This window comes from Manis pentadactyla, chromosome 13, assembly GCF_030020395.1.
Source record: "Manis pentadactyla isolate mManPen7 chromosome 13, mManPen7.hap1, whole genome shotgun sequence".
NCBI lineage: Eukaryota > Metazoa > Chordata > Mammalia > Pholidota > Manidae > Manis > Manis pentadactyla.
The window spans coordinates 70,010,229-70,026,070 of record NC_080031.1 but is presented as its reverse complement, the minus strand read 5'-3'; the positions used below and the strand labels follow the sequence as shown (position 1 = coordinate 70,026,070).

Here is a 15,842-nt window from a genome sequence, read left to right as displayed (position 1 = left end):
TCTCCTTCATACTCAGTTTTCACTCTGTATATGATTTTCATTTCATCATTAAGGAATTACCATGACAGCTTTATGTGTTACTTTACAACTTGAACCACTTTCTTCATCTGCCAATTTTTAGCAGTGTCTTTTGACACCAATTATATGAGATGAAAAACTTGGGACCCCTTCCGTTCACCCAGTTCTTTCTCCACCCATGTCCATTTTTCTCATAGTTACACCATTATTTTTTACACTGATGAAAAAAACAGTTTATTCTGTTAAAATAATTGTCTCCTGTGTTGTATGGATTGATTCTGAAAACTGCATACAATAATTAATGTTCCCAATAATACCATTTTTATATATATGTATGTACATATATTTATCTGTATTTTCACTGTAATCAAGTGTTTGGAGCTGTAGAAGAGGGAATGTAGCCTTGTAAATTACAAATCTGTACTGTTCAGTGGAGAATGCTTCAATAATTTTTTGAAATGGACATTCTTTTCTAAACTGTACTGAGTTATGTTACCTTTATTTTGCTTTATATTTGGACCTTCACATGTTTTACAAGTTTGGTTCGTTGTCTTGGAATTTTTAAGGACTCTTTTTTTTTCTTGACTGAGGAAGGTGAATGCTGTACCTCTATCACTAAAGCCTTATTAAGTATAAGTCATATTAATTGTACCTATTTTCTTCTGGAAAGCATTCTTCTTGGAGCTGTCTGACTTGTCATTCTAATTTGAATGCTTTTTTAGGCTGAAAAGCTGCCATTTTAGGACTTTTCTTTCCCGATTTTATTTCTAGGTTAGGTCTACAGTTTCTTGGGTTCTTTTTTGAATTTCTTTAAAAAAGAGTTGTCAAAGAAAATTTCCTGAATGTGTACATAATACATAAAATTTTCGTGCTTTTACATGTCTGCAAAGAGCATTTTCCCTTCTTTGTGGAAAATTTTGTCCAGATATGAAATTCTAGGTTCAAACTTCCATCAAACTTGGAAGGCCTGTGAAGCAAAAATTTCAAACCAGGTTTTCTGTGGATTTCTGTAGATTGGTTTGTTTCTTTATATACCAAGAACTTCAACCAGAAACCCTTTCTTTGTAGAGGAGAGCAACAGCAGCCCGTGCGGAGGGTGTCTCCAAATGGCCATGAAACCAGCGTGCTTCCTGCTGGAGACTTCTTTAGCCCCTTTCTGATAGCAGCTGTTTTATGACGTTTTCAGGGTTTGTATTCACTTCCTACTTCCCTGAATTACAGTCTTTGATGAGAACAAAACAATGGCTACCCTTTTATATTACTATATTTTTGAGTTCTTAATTGTGATTCATTTTTCCATTGGCTGTTCTACATTTTTAGTCATATCTTTGAAAAAGAATGTGTGGGTCATTTTCTGAGTTTGCCCACAATTGAGACTGCATTTTTTTTTTTTGCCTGTGCATGTGAATAATTGGATGACTACAAAATGATATTCTCATAAAACTCTGCAGTTTTCTACTCTTTTGGGGGGAGGCATTTAGTGTGGCAGAGAAAACGTTTGCAATTGTCCTGATCTTTGTTCTTGCTTGTCTCCATCTGTATATTGGCAGTGCTTTTTCTCACTATTGTAATTAAAAAAATAAAAATCCAGACTAGGTAGGTGTCTTATTTTTCCCTGAGATATGGTAAACCCTTTTGTTCTTTACAGTTTAGGAAACTTAGATTTCTTTTGTCTTTGCTTTTCACTCTTGCTCTAATTTTGTTTTTGTTTTTATTTTTTATTCTTTAGAGATTTTTCTTATTTTGGGGGGTCCTTTTTGGTATGAAATTTCTTTGCAAATTAAAAAATACACACACACACACACACACACAATCATGCCCAACTCTTACACAGCTATTCTATAGTGGCAATTGTTGAGAAAATTATTCTCTTTCCTTAAGTTGTGGTTTATTTGAAGTAACATCTTTTTCTGAAAAACATTAAAAAATCTGTGAAGTTTAGATGTTTTCAAAGATATGAGAAAAGTTGTTAGCAGCTTCTCCCCAACCAATGGTGTAATTACATTAATTATCTCTCTCACTTTATCACTGTGGCTTCTTTGAATAGAGGAAATATGATTAAAGGCTCAGAATAAGAACAAAGTAAATTTTTACACTAGTGGTGTTGAAAGTGTAAATTTACTTATTCATCAAATATAATAATTAATAATAAGGTTTTTGACCATCTTTCCCTCATAAGAAACCCTGCATAATGGGAATTCATACCTGTTGTGAGCCTAGCCCCCAACAGGCAAACAAAAAATTGCTCTTCTAGAGATAGAACTTTTTATAGTAGAATAATACCTTTAACATTTTATTTTCTCTTTCTTGCTTATTTCTACTCAAGAAGGAGAAAATATTGATTTCAAGTCCCGAGTTAATATTTGATGCATCTTGTTCTAATCGAACAAGTAGGAAAATATATTTATAAGAAAATCTTATTATTCAAAACTGACTGCTGTCATTCATGTGTGTCTCAGATTCTCAGTATAACTATGTTCTGACCCTAACAACTTAGAACACAGGACTTAAAAGTTTTATTTGTATATAGACATATAGACACCCCTTCTCTATTTGGAAGGTGCTTAAGTTATTTATTAGATACTTATAGCCTGTTATAGGAAAAACTTATTTTTTTTATTTGCTTTGTTTGGAAATAAATAACTTTTTAAGATATGATCTTTTGGACACAGGGACCATTCAACCTGAAATTTGGATTCTTTAGCTTGAATTTATTTTATTTCAGACCCATTCCTGAAAAATTGGATGTAAACCCAGATTTTGAGATGTTTTATCATTGGCTTCCAATTTAATTCCAGAGATGTTATCACAAAGGAAAAAAATAGACTAACATGTAATTAAACCACATTTATTAAATAAAATCTTCCTCTTAAAGTAATACTTATTTTTCAATTTGAGTTCTAAAGATTTAGTAATGTTTCTAGGACTGTGGCTAGAGTTTAATCACATAAATATAATTTGTGTTTTGAAAGCAAATGTAAATTAGAAGACTTAACAGGGATGTCTCCAAGAGTAGAGAGCTGGACAGGTGGGTCAGGCCTCTATGTGATTTTACGTGAGCTAGTTGGAACGGACATTTATGCCACTGTACACACTGGCCACAATATACCCACTTAATTCTCATTTCACTCATCTCATTGTCACCAAAATGACAATGCCACTGCTAATGAGGCTGGACCAGACATTCCCTATCTTATAAGTGGCGGTGTAACAGTACATTTAGGGGGGGAAAGTTTGGCAAGATTTTTTGGTAATTCATCCTATGTATGTATGTATGTATGTGTCTGTGCAGGAACAAGGATGATATATGTATCTATGTATATAGATAAATAACTATAAATATATATAAACATGTATATATGGCACAAATTAATGTCATAACTTAATATCCATCTTGGGGTCCTAATAAATAAAATATGGTAACAGTAATATGTGAGGGTATTACATAGCCATTGAAGAATGAAGTATGTCAAAATGTGCTGATAAATAAAGATGTTCAATATGTATTAAATAAAGTAAAAAATAGGAGAGGAGATAAAGTAGTAGAACTATGTAGTATGGCTCCAGTTGTGTAAGAAAAAAAATGACTTCTATATGCATGTGTACATACAGAGCTTATATTTGTATAGATAGTTTCTGAAAGGATATTTAAGAGACTTCTTGAGTTCGCAAGGACTTACACAAATCTCTGAATTAAGAAGCTTATGCTTCTCAGTTTATATCCTTTGAACTTTTTGAAAAATTCTTTTCGATAAGCATGTGTTATTTTATAACAAAAACCAATGTGATTCACCAAGGAAGTGTGTTTTTTAGGGGAATTTCTTGAAAAACTATATGTTGGTATAAATTGATCAAATTGGTAAAATTGATCACTTATTCAATAAAAACAGGCTGCTTAAACTAAGTCATGCAACAGAAGATTTTGTTTGTAAATAAAAAAACACCAAAATGCAGACACATTTTATGTTTGATGACATTATTTCTGGCCTAAAAGTGTCATATTTACTTGTAAGACAGAAATACAGAGGCATAGGGATCTGTTAGCATAATGACGGTGTGACCTTGTATCTCACATGCAAACTTTAAATAGTTCTTCTAGGATTAAAGTAAGCATGCATTTAATACTCCTTAGTGTCATGGGATCTCCACTTTAGGTTTTGTTTTGTTTTTTTCCCAGAAGGGCAAAATTGAAACAGGAAATGAGGCTTACTCAGTGACTGAACACTGTTCTTTCATCTTGGTTTTGACAAACTCTTGCTCAGTAAAGCAGGAATCATAGACGAACTCTTGAAAATAAAAGAGCACCTTCTCTTCAGTTGCTTGCCATGCCCACCTGAATGTCGTGTCTTCATGAGCGTTCCACAGTCTCTCATCCCTTGTTCCCAGTCTTGACCCACTGACCTAAGAATCAAAGACATGTCATGTGCGTGCCTACTAATTAGTGTACCCAGAGAGCCTTTTCATCTGGCCTTTCAACCTTCTGGAGTTGGGAGCACAAGCTGTCACTAGTATCACGCAGGGGAAAATGAACCTTTCCTACATTTTCCCTCTTTTGCAAACAGCAGAATAAGCCCAGCTGAGGCTAGAGATGAATATGCAGGTCAGGGAGAAATTAACCCAAAACGCACTCCTGTTTGCATGATCGTCTTCTAGGTGACACGGCGCGGCCTTCATCGCAGTGCCCGTCATGGAAGGTGACAGGCCTGCAATTTTTACCAGTCGGTCACCATTGATTGTGTCACACTTTTACTTCAGTTCCATCACCATTTAGTGAAGTAATTTTTGCAGGGGAAGTATTCTCTGATTAAGAAGTTAAGGAGCATTTTAATACATTTAAGTTTCTGTGTTGAGACACATTTGCAGGGATCCTGCAGTTGGCTAGTGGGCGTTTGACTGGAGTGCTCATTAATCAGTGCTGTTGGGTGAGGGTCTCCTGAGCCTTTCGGGTTTTGGGGGATCAGCTACTGTAATTAAAGGGATGAAATATATCATGGTCACAAACTTACCACATCAGACACTTGAGGGTTTTGAACTGGTGGAATTAATCTTTTAAATTTTTTCTTTAGGTGTTTAAGATAGAAGTGCTAATGAATGGAAGAAAACATTTTGTTGAAAAAAGGTACAGCGAATTTCATGCCTTACACAAAAAGGTAACTTCTTTTCTTCTTCTTTTCTCTATACAGCATGGGGCAAAATGTTAAGACTGCTTTCTGTGGTTCCTAAGAACATTAATCGTTCACAGAACCTTACAATTTCTTTTATCATGATGTCAAGTTCCTTTTAAAATAAATTATTCTGTCCCTTAGAGGTATGCTTTCCCAGTAGGTGGGTTTTCTGTTAGGATCTTTTACATACATAGATGTGAGGCTGCTTGCAATGCACTGAACTGGGTGTGTGGGTTTAGAAAGAAGACAGATCTTATTTCATCCAAGAAATATACTTCAGGTGTTTTACAAATAGAAGAAAAATAAGCAAATGATTATTTTACAGGAAGAAAGTTATTAAAATCAACTTAAGTTTAGCTGGAAAAAACAATATACACATCACAGGTATTTGAGGACAGTTTGGGGGACATGTAAACGGAGAACACGTGTAACTCTTCCTTTGAATCGTAAAGGCCACTTTGCAAGCCTGGTGTTTTAGTTCTCAGATCCATTTCACTTAAAGTCTTAGATAAAAGAAACGAGAATGCAGAAAGGATAGCTTATAGTTGTGGAAGAAATGGTCAGTGAATAATAGAAGAGTGAATGCTTTTTAATTTTCTACCCAAATTTGATGTTTTGCAGGTTGTACATTACTGAGGTGTTGAAATTTCTTTAATAACTAGAAATACCTCATGAAATTTCCCAGAAAATCACTATGTATGAGTTAGTGCAATTTTACCATTTTTTTCTTTCCTGTATATAGAGAATTCATATATATGAACTCAGAAAGATAGTCCATTCTTTTAATTTCATTTCTTAATTTTCTGAGAAATGTCAGTGCGTAACAGAGTGTGCTTACTCTGTATTAAAAGTTCTTTAGCATTTTTCTTAAATGAATTTTCTCACTGGGTTTTTTTGTTTGTTTTTAGCCAGAAAATTAGAGTGTGGAGGACTTAACACTTTAACAGGATCTTATTGAGAAGTTACTGAGACTGTTTCTCTCTGTACATGTTTGTGTTAGGTCGGCCTGCAGTTCTCCAATTAAAGTTTTGTTAAATCCAGATTTGCTTCCAGAAGCACCAAGGCAGGTGGGTGCAGATGTAGGCTGGAGGTTCTCAGTACAAGAGCAAACCTGGAGTCTCCCTTCCTTCTCAAGGGGCTCTGCTTTTGTTTGCTTGTTTGCGAGGAAACAGGCTCTAGAGCAATTTCTGCTGAAATGAGCTTTCTCATGAAATCACTCCTTACCGTGACATTAAACCCAGAGCTCCACCCACTGCCCAGCCTCTGAGGGCCAGTCGGGAGGAGGCAGCCTGTCACACACAAGCCCCCTTCCTAACCTCCCAGGTGAGTGCCCTGCTCTCCATGACCCCGACACAGCCCAGCTGCCTCACCAGATACTCAGGACCAGCTCCACCCGAGGCACAGCTGGGGGACAGCCAATTAGGCCCACCCTGTGCAGGTCACTGCCCATGCTTCTTAGAGTGAAGGTCCATCCCCTGCTCTTTCCTCTAATAGGATTTGTTTGCTTCTGCAGGAGAGAACCTTCTCCCTAGGGAGTATAGGCGGTTCGTAGATCCTCACAGTGCGAGTCTTACAATTTCTAGGACCTTTATTTTCCCTCAATTTCCCTGCTTCTATCTGTAGTTTTAGCTATTCTTAACATCATCAAGCTATCAGAATTCGCAGAGTAACAATTCTCAAATCTCTCAGTCTTGCACGTTTTGAGCAGCCTTGTTAAAACATCCTCACAGAGACACAGAGATAGAAACAGCTTTGTGAGTCCAGGGTTTAGGTATGTATTCACTGTGTGTTGTGGAGCAGAAGGCAGGGTGAGAAGTCTCCTTTACTTGCCCCATAGTGACTGAATGACTTGGATTAAAGGTAATAGTCAAGTACAAACAATGATGGGGTGGGGGTGCAAAAATAAAGGCACATCTGTAATCTTGACTGTAAAAATGTGTTAAGGATTGAAGTAAAAAAATGTAGTCAGGATGCACAAGCTTTTTATTGACTGCTGCTGCTGCTGTGTTGTGCAACACTACCCTTTCATTATAATTTTGGGGCCCCTGTTTCCATTCCTTTCTGGTTGGCTGAAGAAAGTTCTTAATGAATATTACTTCTCCCAAACTTTTATAATTGTTGATATTAAAATATGAAAAGTTACCCTGATGGTTTACCCTTTCTTAGGATTTCTGCCTAATTTTTAGAAATATTCAAGAGCTTTATTTGTATGTGCATTATTTTCCTCCTTGCAAGTAACTTTTAGATTATAAAGCTAAATATTGCAGCAAGTTGGGGGGCAGGGGAAATAATCCACTGTTACCCACCCATATTTCTGTGATCCTCTTACAATTCCTGTTTTCCTTCTTTTCCTGCATTTTTTTAATGAGACAAACACTGCCATGCCCACCGTGTTCCCCACTGGTGGAAACTATGGTGTGGAATTTAAGTATGCCAGCTTTGGAAGCAGAATGTTCTCTCCCTCTTCCTAGCTGAAATCCTTGGAGCATGTTACATGATCTCTCTGTACCAGGCTTTCCATCAGTAGTGTGAGAATAATTAGAGCACTAATGTCATAGGATGGTTTTATGAACTAATGAGATCATACGCATCACAGGGTCAGTCAACTTCAGTAATGGCCAGCCTTCATTACCTATAATTAATTTTTCCCCTATGTTCAAGACGGTTTCCTTAATCTAGATTACAAAAGGAAACATTCTCTGTCAAAGGTATGGACATTTCTACAGCCTCTGATACGTAATGCCAATTTACTTTCCAAAATGGTTATAACAGGCTTACGACGCACCCAGCAAGTGTGAATTGATGGGAGCATCCACAGTGTGTTTAATTAGTGAGCAATATATGTTGCCTCATTGTTGTTCGAATTGGTTATTTCTTGGGTTTGTTTAGAAGTAGGCTTCCCTCTATTTTGGGATTCTCTGTCTGCTGGCGTCTCATTTGTTTTTGCCCATTAGTTTATGTGGCCTGTTAGTAAGATGTTAATGTCATTTGTTGAAAGCATTTTTCACCAAGGACCTTTTATATTGGCTATGACTTTTATTTTAATTTACAAAAGTTTTACATTTTTACATTGTCTGACACATAACTTTTCACTCTTTCAGATTTTAGGCAATAAGAGTCATTTCTTCTACAGTGAGACCTCAAAGGTCTTCCTGCCTTTCTCTCCTTTCCACAGAGTGTCAATAAGTCCTGTTGATTCACTGTTCCAAATTTCCATACTATGTACCATTTAATTTTTCATTTTCGGTTCCTACCTCAAATCCAGAGTCCTGTTGCTTCAGCGGTTTCTAATCCATGTCTTCTGATCCATTCTCTGCGCAGACAACTTTCCCTGAAACACTGTTTTCATCTTCATTCCACCATATCACACACACCATCCCTCAAAACCAATAATCCTAAACCCTGTATTAGTTTCCTATTACTGGCATAATTAATCACCATAAACTAGTGGCTTGGAACAGCACCCACTTATTATCTTACTCTGTCTGCAGGGCTGTGTCCCTTTGTGGGGGCTCTAGTTGAGAATCAGTTCCCTTATCTTGTCCAGCATCCTGAGGCTGGATTGCATTGAGATCCTCGATAATGCAAGTTCATCTCTCCATCTCCAGATGCTCCAGATACCAGCAAAGCACCCTTGCCACGTAAGATTCGCTTCCGTTCTCAGGGTCTGAGGATTACAACATGGACCTCTGTGGGAGAACTGTTATTTTGTCTGCCACAAACCCCTTTCCTTGCCAACTTTATTTCTCACTGCTTCTCTTAAGGAAACATCAGTGGCGGCCGAACCAGTCTCCTCGTTCACCCCAGCATATGAGCATTGCTACTTCTCTGTCTTTGCCAGGCTGAATGGCCTTTCCTCTGTGTTCTGATCTATTCCAGCCCAAACAGGCCATGTTCCCCTTTGTCTGCATGAGTCTCTTTTCTTCCCTAATCTCTTGGTTCTTGGAACTTCTCTTCCATTTTGAGTAGTGATTTCCGCTTATATGAAAAGCATCTGAGAAAACATTCAAATTTAGTTATCCCTAAATTTCGTCTAACTAGAAAAGACATTTTTTAAAAAGTAGGACTGTGTCTTATCTTTCGTCTCTTCTTCACTGCCTATTAGTATTGGCTTATGTAAGGTATTACATATTTGGCAAATGGGATAATTGGGGAACACCATGCATATTTAGGCATTATTGGAGGCATGTCTGGGTTGAAAAGAAGAGCTTCTATTGTGGGAGTTTAGTCTGCTATAAGGTCAATCCCATGTTGCATGTGCCCTCCCTTGAGCCCTGCTAGTCCTAGATGGGAGCACTACCCCCACCCAGTTCTTCCCCAGTCACTCTTAGTAGTATAGCATTCTGCTTGAAAAGCATTTAGGGGGGCCCTCCCTACAGCCCAGAAGAGCCTTGATCTTGTAAGAGCTTCTCTGGGACCCCTGTGGCGCCTGCTCACGCCCCACTCCAGCCTCACAACTCACTACTTCAGACGGTGTTCCTGGAGAACAGCTTCAGCTCCTTAGGCCCCAAATCACAGCTGTGCAGAGAAAACCTTTGCATCACAAACTGCTGACTTTATTTCGCATATCCTCCCAGCTCTTTCCTGTGTGTTGCCACCTGCCCTCTTATTCACAAAGGTTTCAGGAAAAAAGGGTGCTGGTTCATTTCTGAATGGACTGTCCTCATGCCTGTCGTTGCCTCCTACTGGCGTGAGTAAGACATTGCATTCTTGTATTTAATACGGTATACTTTTCTGAACCAAAAACCGCCAATTGGGTTTAAACTGCCTGTAGTGTCTCTATGAGGAACCGGGATAATGCAGGGAAGATGTGTGGAGTAAAAGACTAGATTTTACCCCAAATGTCCCTCACTTCTTTCCTTAGGTTTTTTTTTTCTTTTTTCATCTTTTTCTTCACCTGCTTGGGAAAAGGTATTTCTGCCCCCTTCTGTGGAAAATGCTTACCATAACCAGTGTATCCAACGCAGGTCTACACGGACTATGTGCTGGGTAAACTTTTGTAACAGTATAAAAAGGAAGGGAGTGGCCGTGCCAGGCAAAGGGGCTTGTGTCTGTGAGCTGGTGGAACCTGGTGGCTATCTGCAGGCATCAGAAAGGCCATTTGCTGGACGCAGCATGGCCAGAACAGTTAATCATCGGGGGGAACGGCAGAGGAGCATTTATCTTGTGAGCAGCTGAGCCCCAGTGGAAATTGTCCTGGGTTTGTCTCTCCTCATCTAAGGCAATTCATTACTCACGAACAAGGGCTGTCACCGACCCCAGCAGCGTGATGATCGCCTTCCTCAGGACCCCTGTCATAAATACACAGGAAAAATGTTTTCCGTTCTGTATCTTCAAAATTTTAAAAAAGAAGGAGAGATACAGATAATGGGGTTGATTTTCTATTCTGCAATATCAGAAATGTGATTCTGTTGTTTTACATGAAGTTTCTTTATGTTCACACTGAAACTTTATAAGCTAATTACCACAGGATAATTTAGCATCTGGGGCTTGTTCTTGTTTGAGAAATACCTCACGTAGAGATGAGATATATAATTACTCCCTTACAACCATCCTTCCTGCCCTCCTCCCCTATACTGGACCAATTTTGTCAGTAAATGAACATTATACTACTTCCCATTCAACAATAAAATCCACCTTTGACCCCACTCTCCCTTCCCACAGTCACCCAGCCCTCTCCTCTCCTAGTGTGATTTCGTCCCCACTCACCGCTCTCTCTTCCCAGCGTTTCTGACCCCCCGACACCGGTCGTATGGTCTGATCATGCCGCTTCCTGAAACTCCTTCCTGACTGAACGCCCTGTTTCGCCGCCTCCTCACTGATGCCTGCATCTCTTCCCTGCCTCTCAGTGTTGGATGTCTCAAACCTTGGCCCTTGTCTTAGGTTTGCACTGTAGCCTAACAAATGACCACAAAATTAGCAGCTCAGAGTAGCACACAGGTATTGTCCAGTCAGGGTTTACTAGGTCCTCTGCTCAGGTTCCACCAGGCTGGGTGTGCCAAGGCTGTGATCTCATCTGAGGCTGGGGGTCATCTTCCAAGCTGGCATAGGTGGGATTCGGTTCCTTGATGCCACAGGCCTGAAGTCCTTTGTTCTTGCTGACTGTCAGCCAGGGATAGCTCTCAGCTCCTGGAAGCCACCCTCACGGCCAGTGTGTCCCTGTCAGAACATGGCAGTTTGTGCTCTAAGCCAGCAGTCTACTAGGACTGGTCTTATAAACCATAACTTAATCAAAGGAAGGCCTGTCCACCACCTGTCACACAACGTAACCCAATCAAGGGAGGGTCTACCCCACCACATTCTCATCCAGTCTCATGGGAAGGGGTTTTTCAGACAAGTACAAAGAAGCAGGGGTCTTGGGAGCTTTCTTAGGATTCTGCTCATCACAGCAGTTTTTCTCCATCTGTGCCCCACTCCCAGCATCATGTCATCTAGTGCCATGGCTCCAAATACCACCTCTGCATTCTGTCTCCCAGATCTACAAACTCATATCCAGCTACCTGCACAATATCTCCACTTGGGCATCTCTGACTTAAAACCACCAAAATGAACAATGGATTTCTTTATATGAGGATTATCTTTGGTTGTACATAGTAGAAACTTGACTAGGTTTTTTAATTCCCACATCGCAAGAATCTAAAGGCAGGCAGTCCCTGTGGATGGAGCAGCTCCCCCGTATCCGTGATCCCAGCCCCTTTTGTCTTTCTGCTTCACTATCTTCACCTTATCGTGTGACTTTAACCCTTCTCATTACAACATAGCTGCTGTCCCTCCAAACATTGCTTCTACATTTCTGGCAGGAAGAAAAGACTGTTTCTTTTCTCTTCTCCTTTTTTCTTGAGGGAATCAGGGGCCCTACCCAGTAGATTTACACTACATTTCATTAATGACTCTGGGACACGGCCATCCTGATAACAAGGGAATGTGGGAAATTGAGATGTTCTGCCCAGCATGTCAGCGCTCTGAATGGCACTGGGGTCTTTTTGTCAGAAGGAGGAGGGAGTGAACATCAGTAGGCAGGTAGCAACAGCTGCCTTATCCCTGCTTACGCATGATGAGATTTGGCTGCAGGTGCCTCTAGAACCAAAATAATGGAGATGTTAGCAGATACACCTTTATTTCTCTCTCACATAAATATGTAGGGCTGGGGAACAGTTTCATGATCAACAGTGGCCCAAACTTTGTGCTTCTACCTCTGTGTTCTAACTGTGTCCAGCCATTACATGGCAACTCAGCCTGCAGGAAAGAGAAAAGGGAAGAAGGAAGCAGGCCTTCCCTTTAAGAACACTTCCTGACAGGTGCGCATACATGTCTGGTTACCTGCCTCTGACCAGAATTGAGTCCTTGGTCCGCACACACGGCTTTGAGAATGTTTGGGAAGTGCGTTCTTTATTCCGGGTGGTCACGAACTCCACTGAAAATCAGGAGTTCTGTTTTGTGGAAGAGGGACAGTGGATTTGGGGAGATAGCTAGGGTTCTCTGCCACTTACCCTAAACCTGGCATTCTACCACCTTCAGTAAGCAGCAGGCAAGTTGTCGAAAGTATGGCTGTCAGGTGAGGTGAGAAACTAGCAGTGAATGTCTTGGAGCCCTTCTGATCTCCTCTGCTCTGCACATCCCCCCACAGCTTTTGTCCACTCCCCACTTTTGTGACCAGGGCCATAGTGCACAGCACCATCGTCTCCTGCCTGGACTCCTGCAGGGGCTTCTGACTGAGTGCTTGGCCTTGACCCTGGTCCCTTAGAGGGATTCCATCCATACTTGAAGAATCTAGCATGATCTCGTCAAAGGAAAAAACATACCAGGTTATTTCCTTGCCCAAAACATGCGCTGTGCTTCCCACTTACCAGGATCTGCAGATTCCCAGCTTAGCCTCCCAGGCCCTGCAGTGGTGGATGCCATGCCGCCTCTGAACCAGTCTCCTAGCTGGTGTTTAAGCACCGACTTCCCTGCCTTTCCGTTGCTCTGTCTCTGCCGTGACAGCCCTTGCCCAGCTCCTTACCAGCACCTTAGCTCTCCGCTGGCTGTTTTCCCTCTGTCCTTTGTCCTGGATCTCCTGAAATCTCAGCAGATAGAAGTCAGTAAGGGTGCAGCTGTTTAAATATAGTATGTTGGCACTCAGTGGGTTCCTGATCTGAAGATACATATTAGGTCATATAAAATATTGCTATTTCTTTGAGAACTTCTCTTATTTGTTATGGAATGCTTCTTTTATATGAAACCTCCTGGATTAACACTTCTGACAGTTTATCTTTTTATCTACCTTTTCTCTCACTTTGTTCTACACTTTGAGAGACTGCCATGGTTTTATATTCTACCTTTTAAATTATTTCTGTGTCATGTTTTTTAATGTCTAAAATCTTTTCCTTCTCTTTTGCATAGCAACCTGTTCTTGTTTAATAGAAGCATTGTCTTCTCAAATCTCTCTGCAGATACAAAATGGAATTTTTAAAGGTCTCTTCTGTTACTTGTTTTCCTTTGGGATTAGCAGTTTCATTTGTTTTTCCGGTCGTTTCGCTCTCACAGTGCTGGCTTACCTGTGAAAGCAATCCTCTGTTACCCATCCAGCTAGATTAACTATTCTGGGCATGGGTCATGGGTTTCTCTGCCTTGGGTATGTAGGTCTGGTTCCTCTGAGGGTGTGTTGAGTGGAGGGCGTCCTTGTAGGGAGTGAGGAGAGAGAGCCAGCTGACAGGCTGTGGCCCCCACCAAACCCAGAAGGACTAGAATGACAGGCAGCCTTGTGCAACCCAGATGCTTCATGCATTCTCTTTAGGACATTGGCCCTTTTTTATGGGTGGGGGTGTGAGTGCTGGGGTAAAACCAGGCTGCCAGACACTCAGATGATGGCGGAGGGCTGGAGTGTCCACTGTCACAAGCCATGGCAGAGTCTAATCCTTCTTGGCTCCCCCTCCCCTTGTGCCAGTCCTGAGCGTAACGCTCTCAGGTCTGCTGAAAGGACTGGGCTTCCCGCTCTGCAGTCCCTTTCCTGAGGCAGGCAGTCTGCCGGGGGCTCCTCTGCTCTGCTTGCTTCACTGGGGTGCTCCTGCTTTCTGGCTTTTAGGAAGTTAATCCCTCACTTGGTGATTACTCCTTCCTCCCTGTCCTGTTCTCTCTCTCTCTTTTTTTTATTAGAGTTTCATTGCTTTGCAATCTTATATTGGTCTCAAGTATACAACAGAGTGGGTCAACAGTTACCCATATTATTAAATCCTCACGCCCACTAGTGTAGTTACTATCTGTTAACATAGGAAGATGTTACAGAATCACTGGCTATATTCTCCATCCTGTACTACCATCCCCGTGACCAACTTATACTATGATTGAGAATTTTTGTGCCCTTTTATCCCCCTCACACTCCCACCCACCCACCCCAGCCCCTCCTCAGCCCCTCCCCCATGGTAACCACCAGTCACTCCTCAGCATCTATGAGTCTATTGCTGTTTTGTTCATTTTGTTTTGTTTTGTTTTTATATTCCACAAATAAATGAAATCATACAGCATTTGTCTTTCTTTGCCTGGTTTATTTCACTGAGCATAATACCCTCTAGGTCCATCCATATTGTTGCAAATGGCAGGATTTCTTTTTTTTCTATTAAAGTATCATTGATATGCAATCTTATAATTTCACCTAAACAGCACAGTGGTTTCAACATTCAACCATAATTATCAAGTCCGCAGCCCCTCCATTGCGATCACTGTCTGTCAACATGGTAAGGTGCTATAGAGTCATTAGTTGTCTTCTCCATGCTGTGCTGCCATCCCTGTGACCTACCTATATTGTGATTGCAAATTATAGTGCCCCTTAATCCCCTTTTTCCTCCCGAACCACCTTTCCCACACCCTCCCCTTTGGTAACCACTAGTCCCTTCTTGGTATCTGTGAGTCTACTTCTATTTTGTTTCTTCTGTTTTTCTTTTGTTTTATGCTCCACAAATGCATGAGATCATTTGGCATTTGTCTTTCTCTGCCTGGCTTATTTCACTGACCATTATTCCCTCTAGACCATCCATGTTGTTGCAAATGGGAGCATTCTTTTCTTTTTATGGATGAATAATATTCCATTGTGTGTATGTACATCTTCTTTATCCATTTATCTACTGATGGACACTTTGTTTACTTCCATCTCTTGGCTATTGTAAATAGTGCTGTGATAAACATATGGGTGCATAAGTCTTTTTGAATCAGGATCTTGTTTTCTTTGGGTAAATTCCTAGGAGTGGAATTACTGGGTTGAATGGTATTTCTTTTCTATTTTAAGTTTTTTGAGGAACCTCCATATTGCTTTCCACAATGGTTGAACTAATTTACATTCCCACCAGTAGTGTAGGAGGGTTCCCCTTTCTCCACATCCTCACCAGCATTTGTTGTTTCTTGTCTTTTGGATGTTGGCCATCCTAACTGGTGTGAGGTGATATCTCATTGTGGTTTTAATTTGCATTAATTAGTGATGTGGAGCATCGTTTCATGTGCCTGTTGGCCATCTGAATTTCTTCTTTGGAGAACTGTCTCTTCAGCTCCTCTGCCCATTTTTTAATTGGGTTATTTGCTTTTTGGGTGTTGAGGCATCTGAGTTATTTATATATTTTGGATGTTAAACCCTTATTGGATAAGTTGTTTACAAATATATTCTCCCATACTGTAGGATGTCTTTTTGTT

The 15,842-nt window shown here is 40.4% G+C and overlaps 1 protein-coding gene across 10 annotated transcripts in view; it reads left to right on the top strand.

The window, feature by feature from the left end:
* SNX24 (sorting nexin 24) overlaps window positions 1–15,842 on the top strand; it is a 198,154-nt gene that overhangs the window by 104,832 nt on the left and 77,480 nt on the right. For 6 of the 10 annotated variants that reach the window (XR_005028328.2, XM_036903164.2, XM_036903155.2 and 3 more), the window contains exon 2: window positions 5,085–5,168. The exons of 2 other annotated variants lie outside the window; for them this stretch is intronic. Coding sequence is in view for 7 of the 8 variants with exons in the window: in XM_036903164.2 (XP_036759059.1) it covers window positions 5,085–5,168 (84 nt within the window). In the remaining variant the exon portion in view is untranslated. Of the gene's footprint in view, window positions 1–5,084; window positions 5,169–6,183; window positions 6,251–15,842 lie in introns of all 10 variants that reach the window. 2 more of the 10 variants (XM_036903156.2, XM_057490311.1) reach the window with 1 other exon arrangement.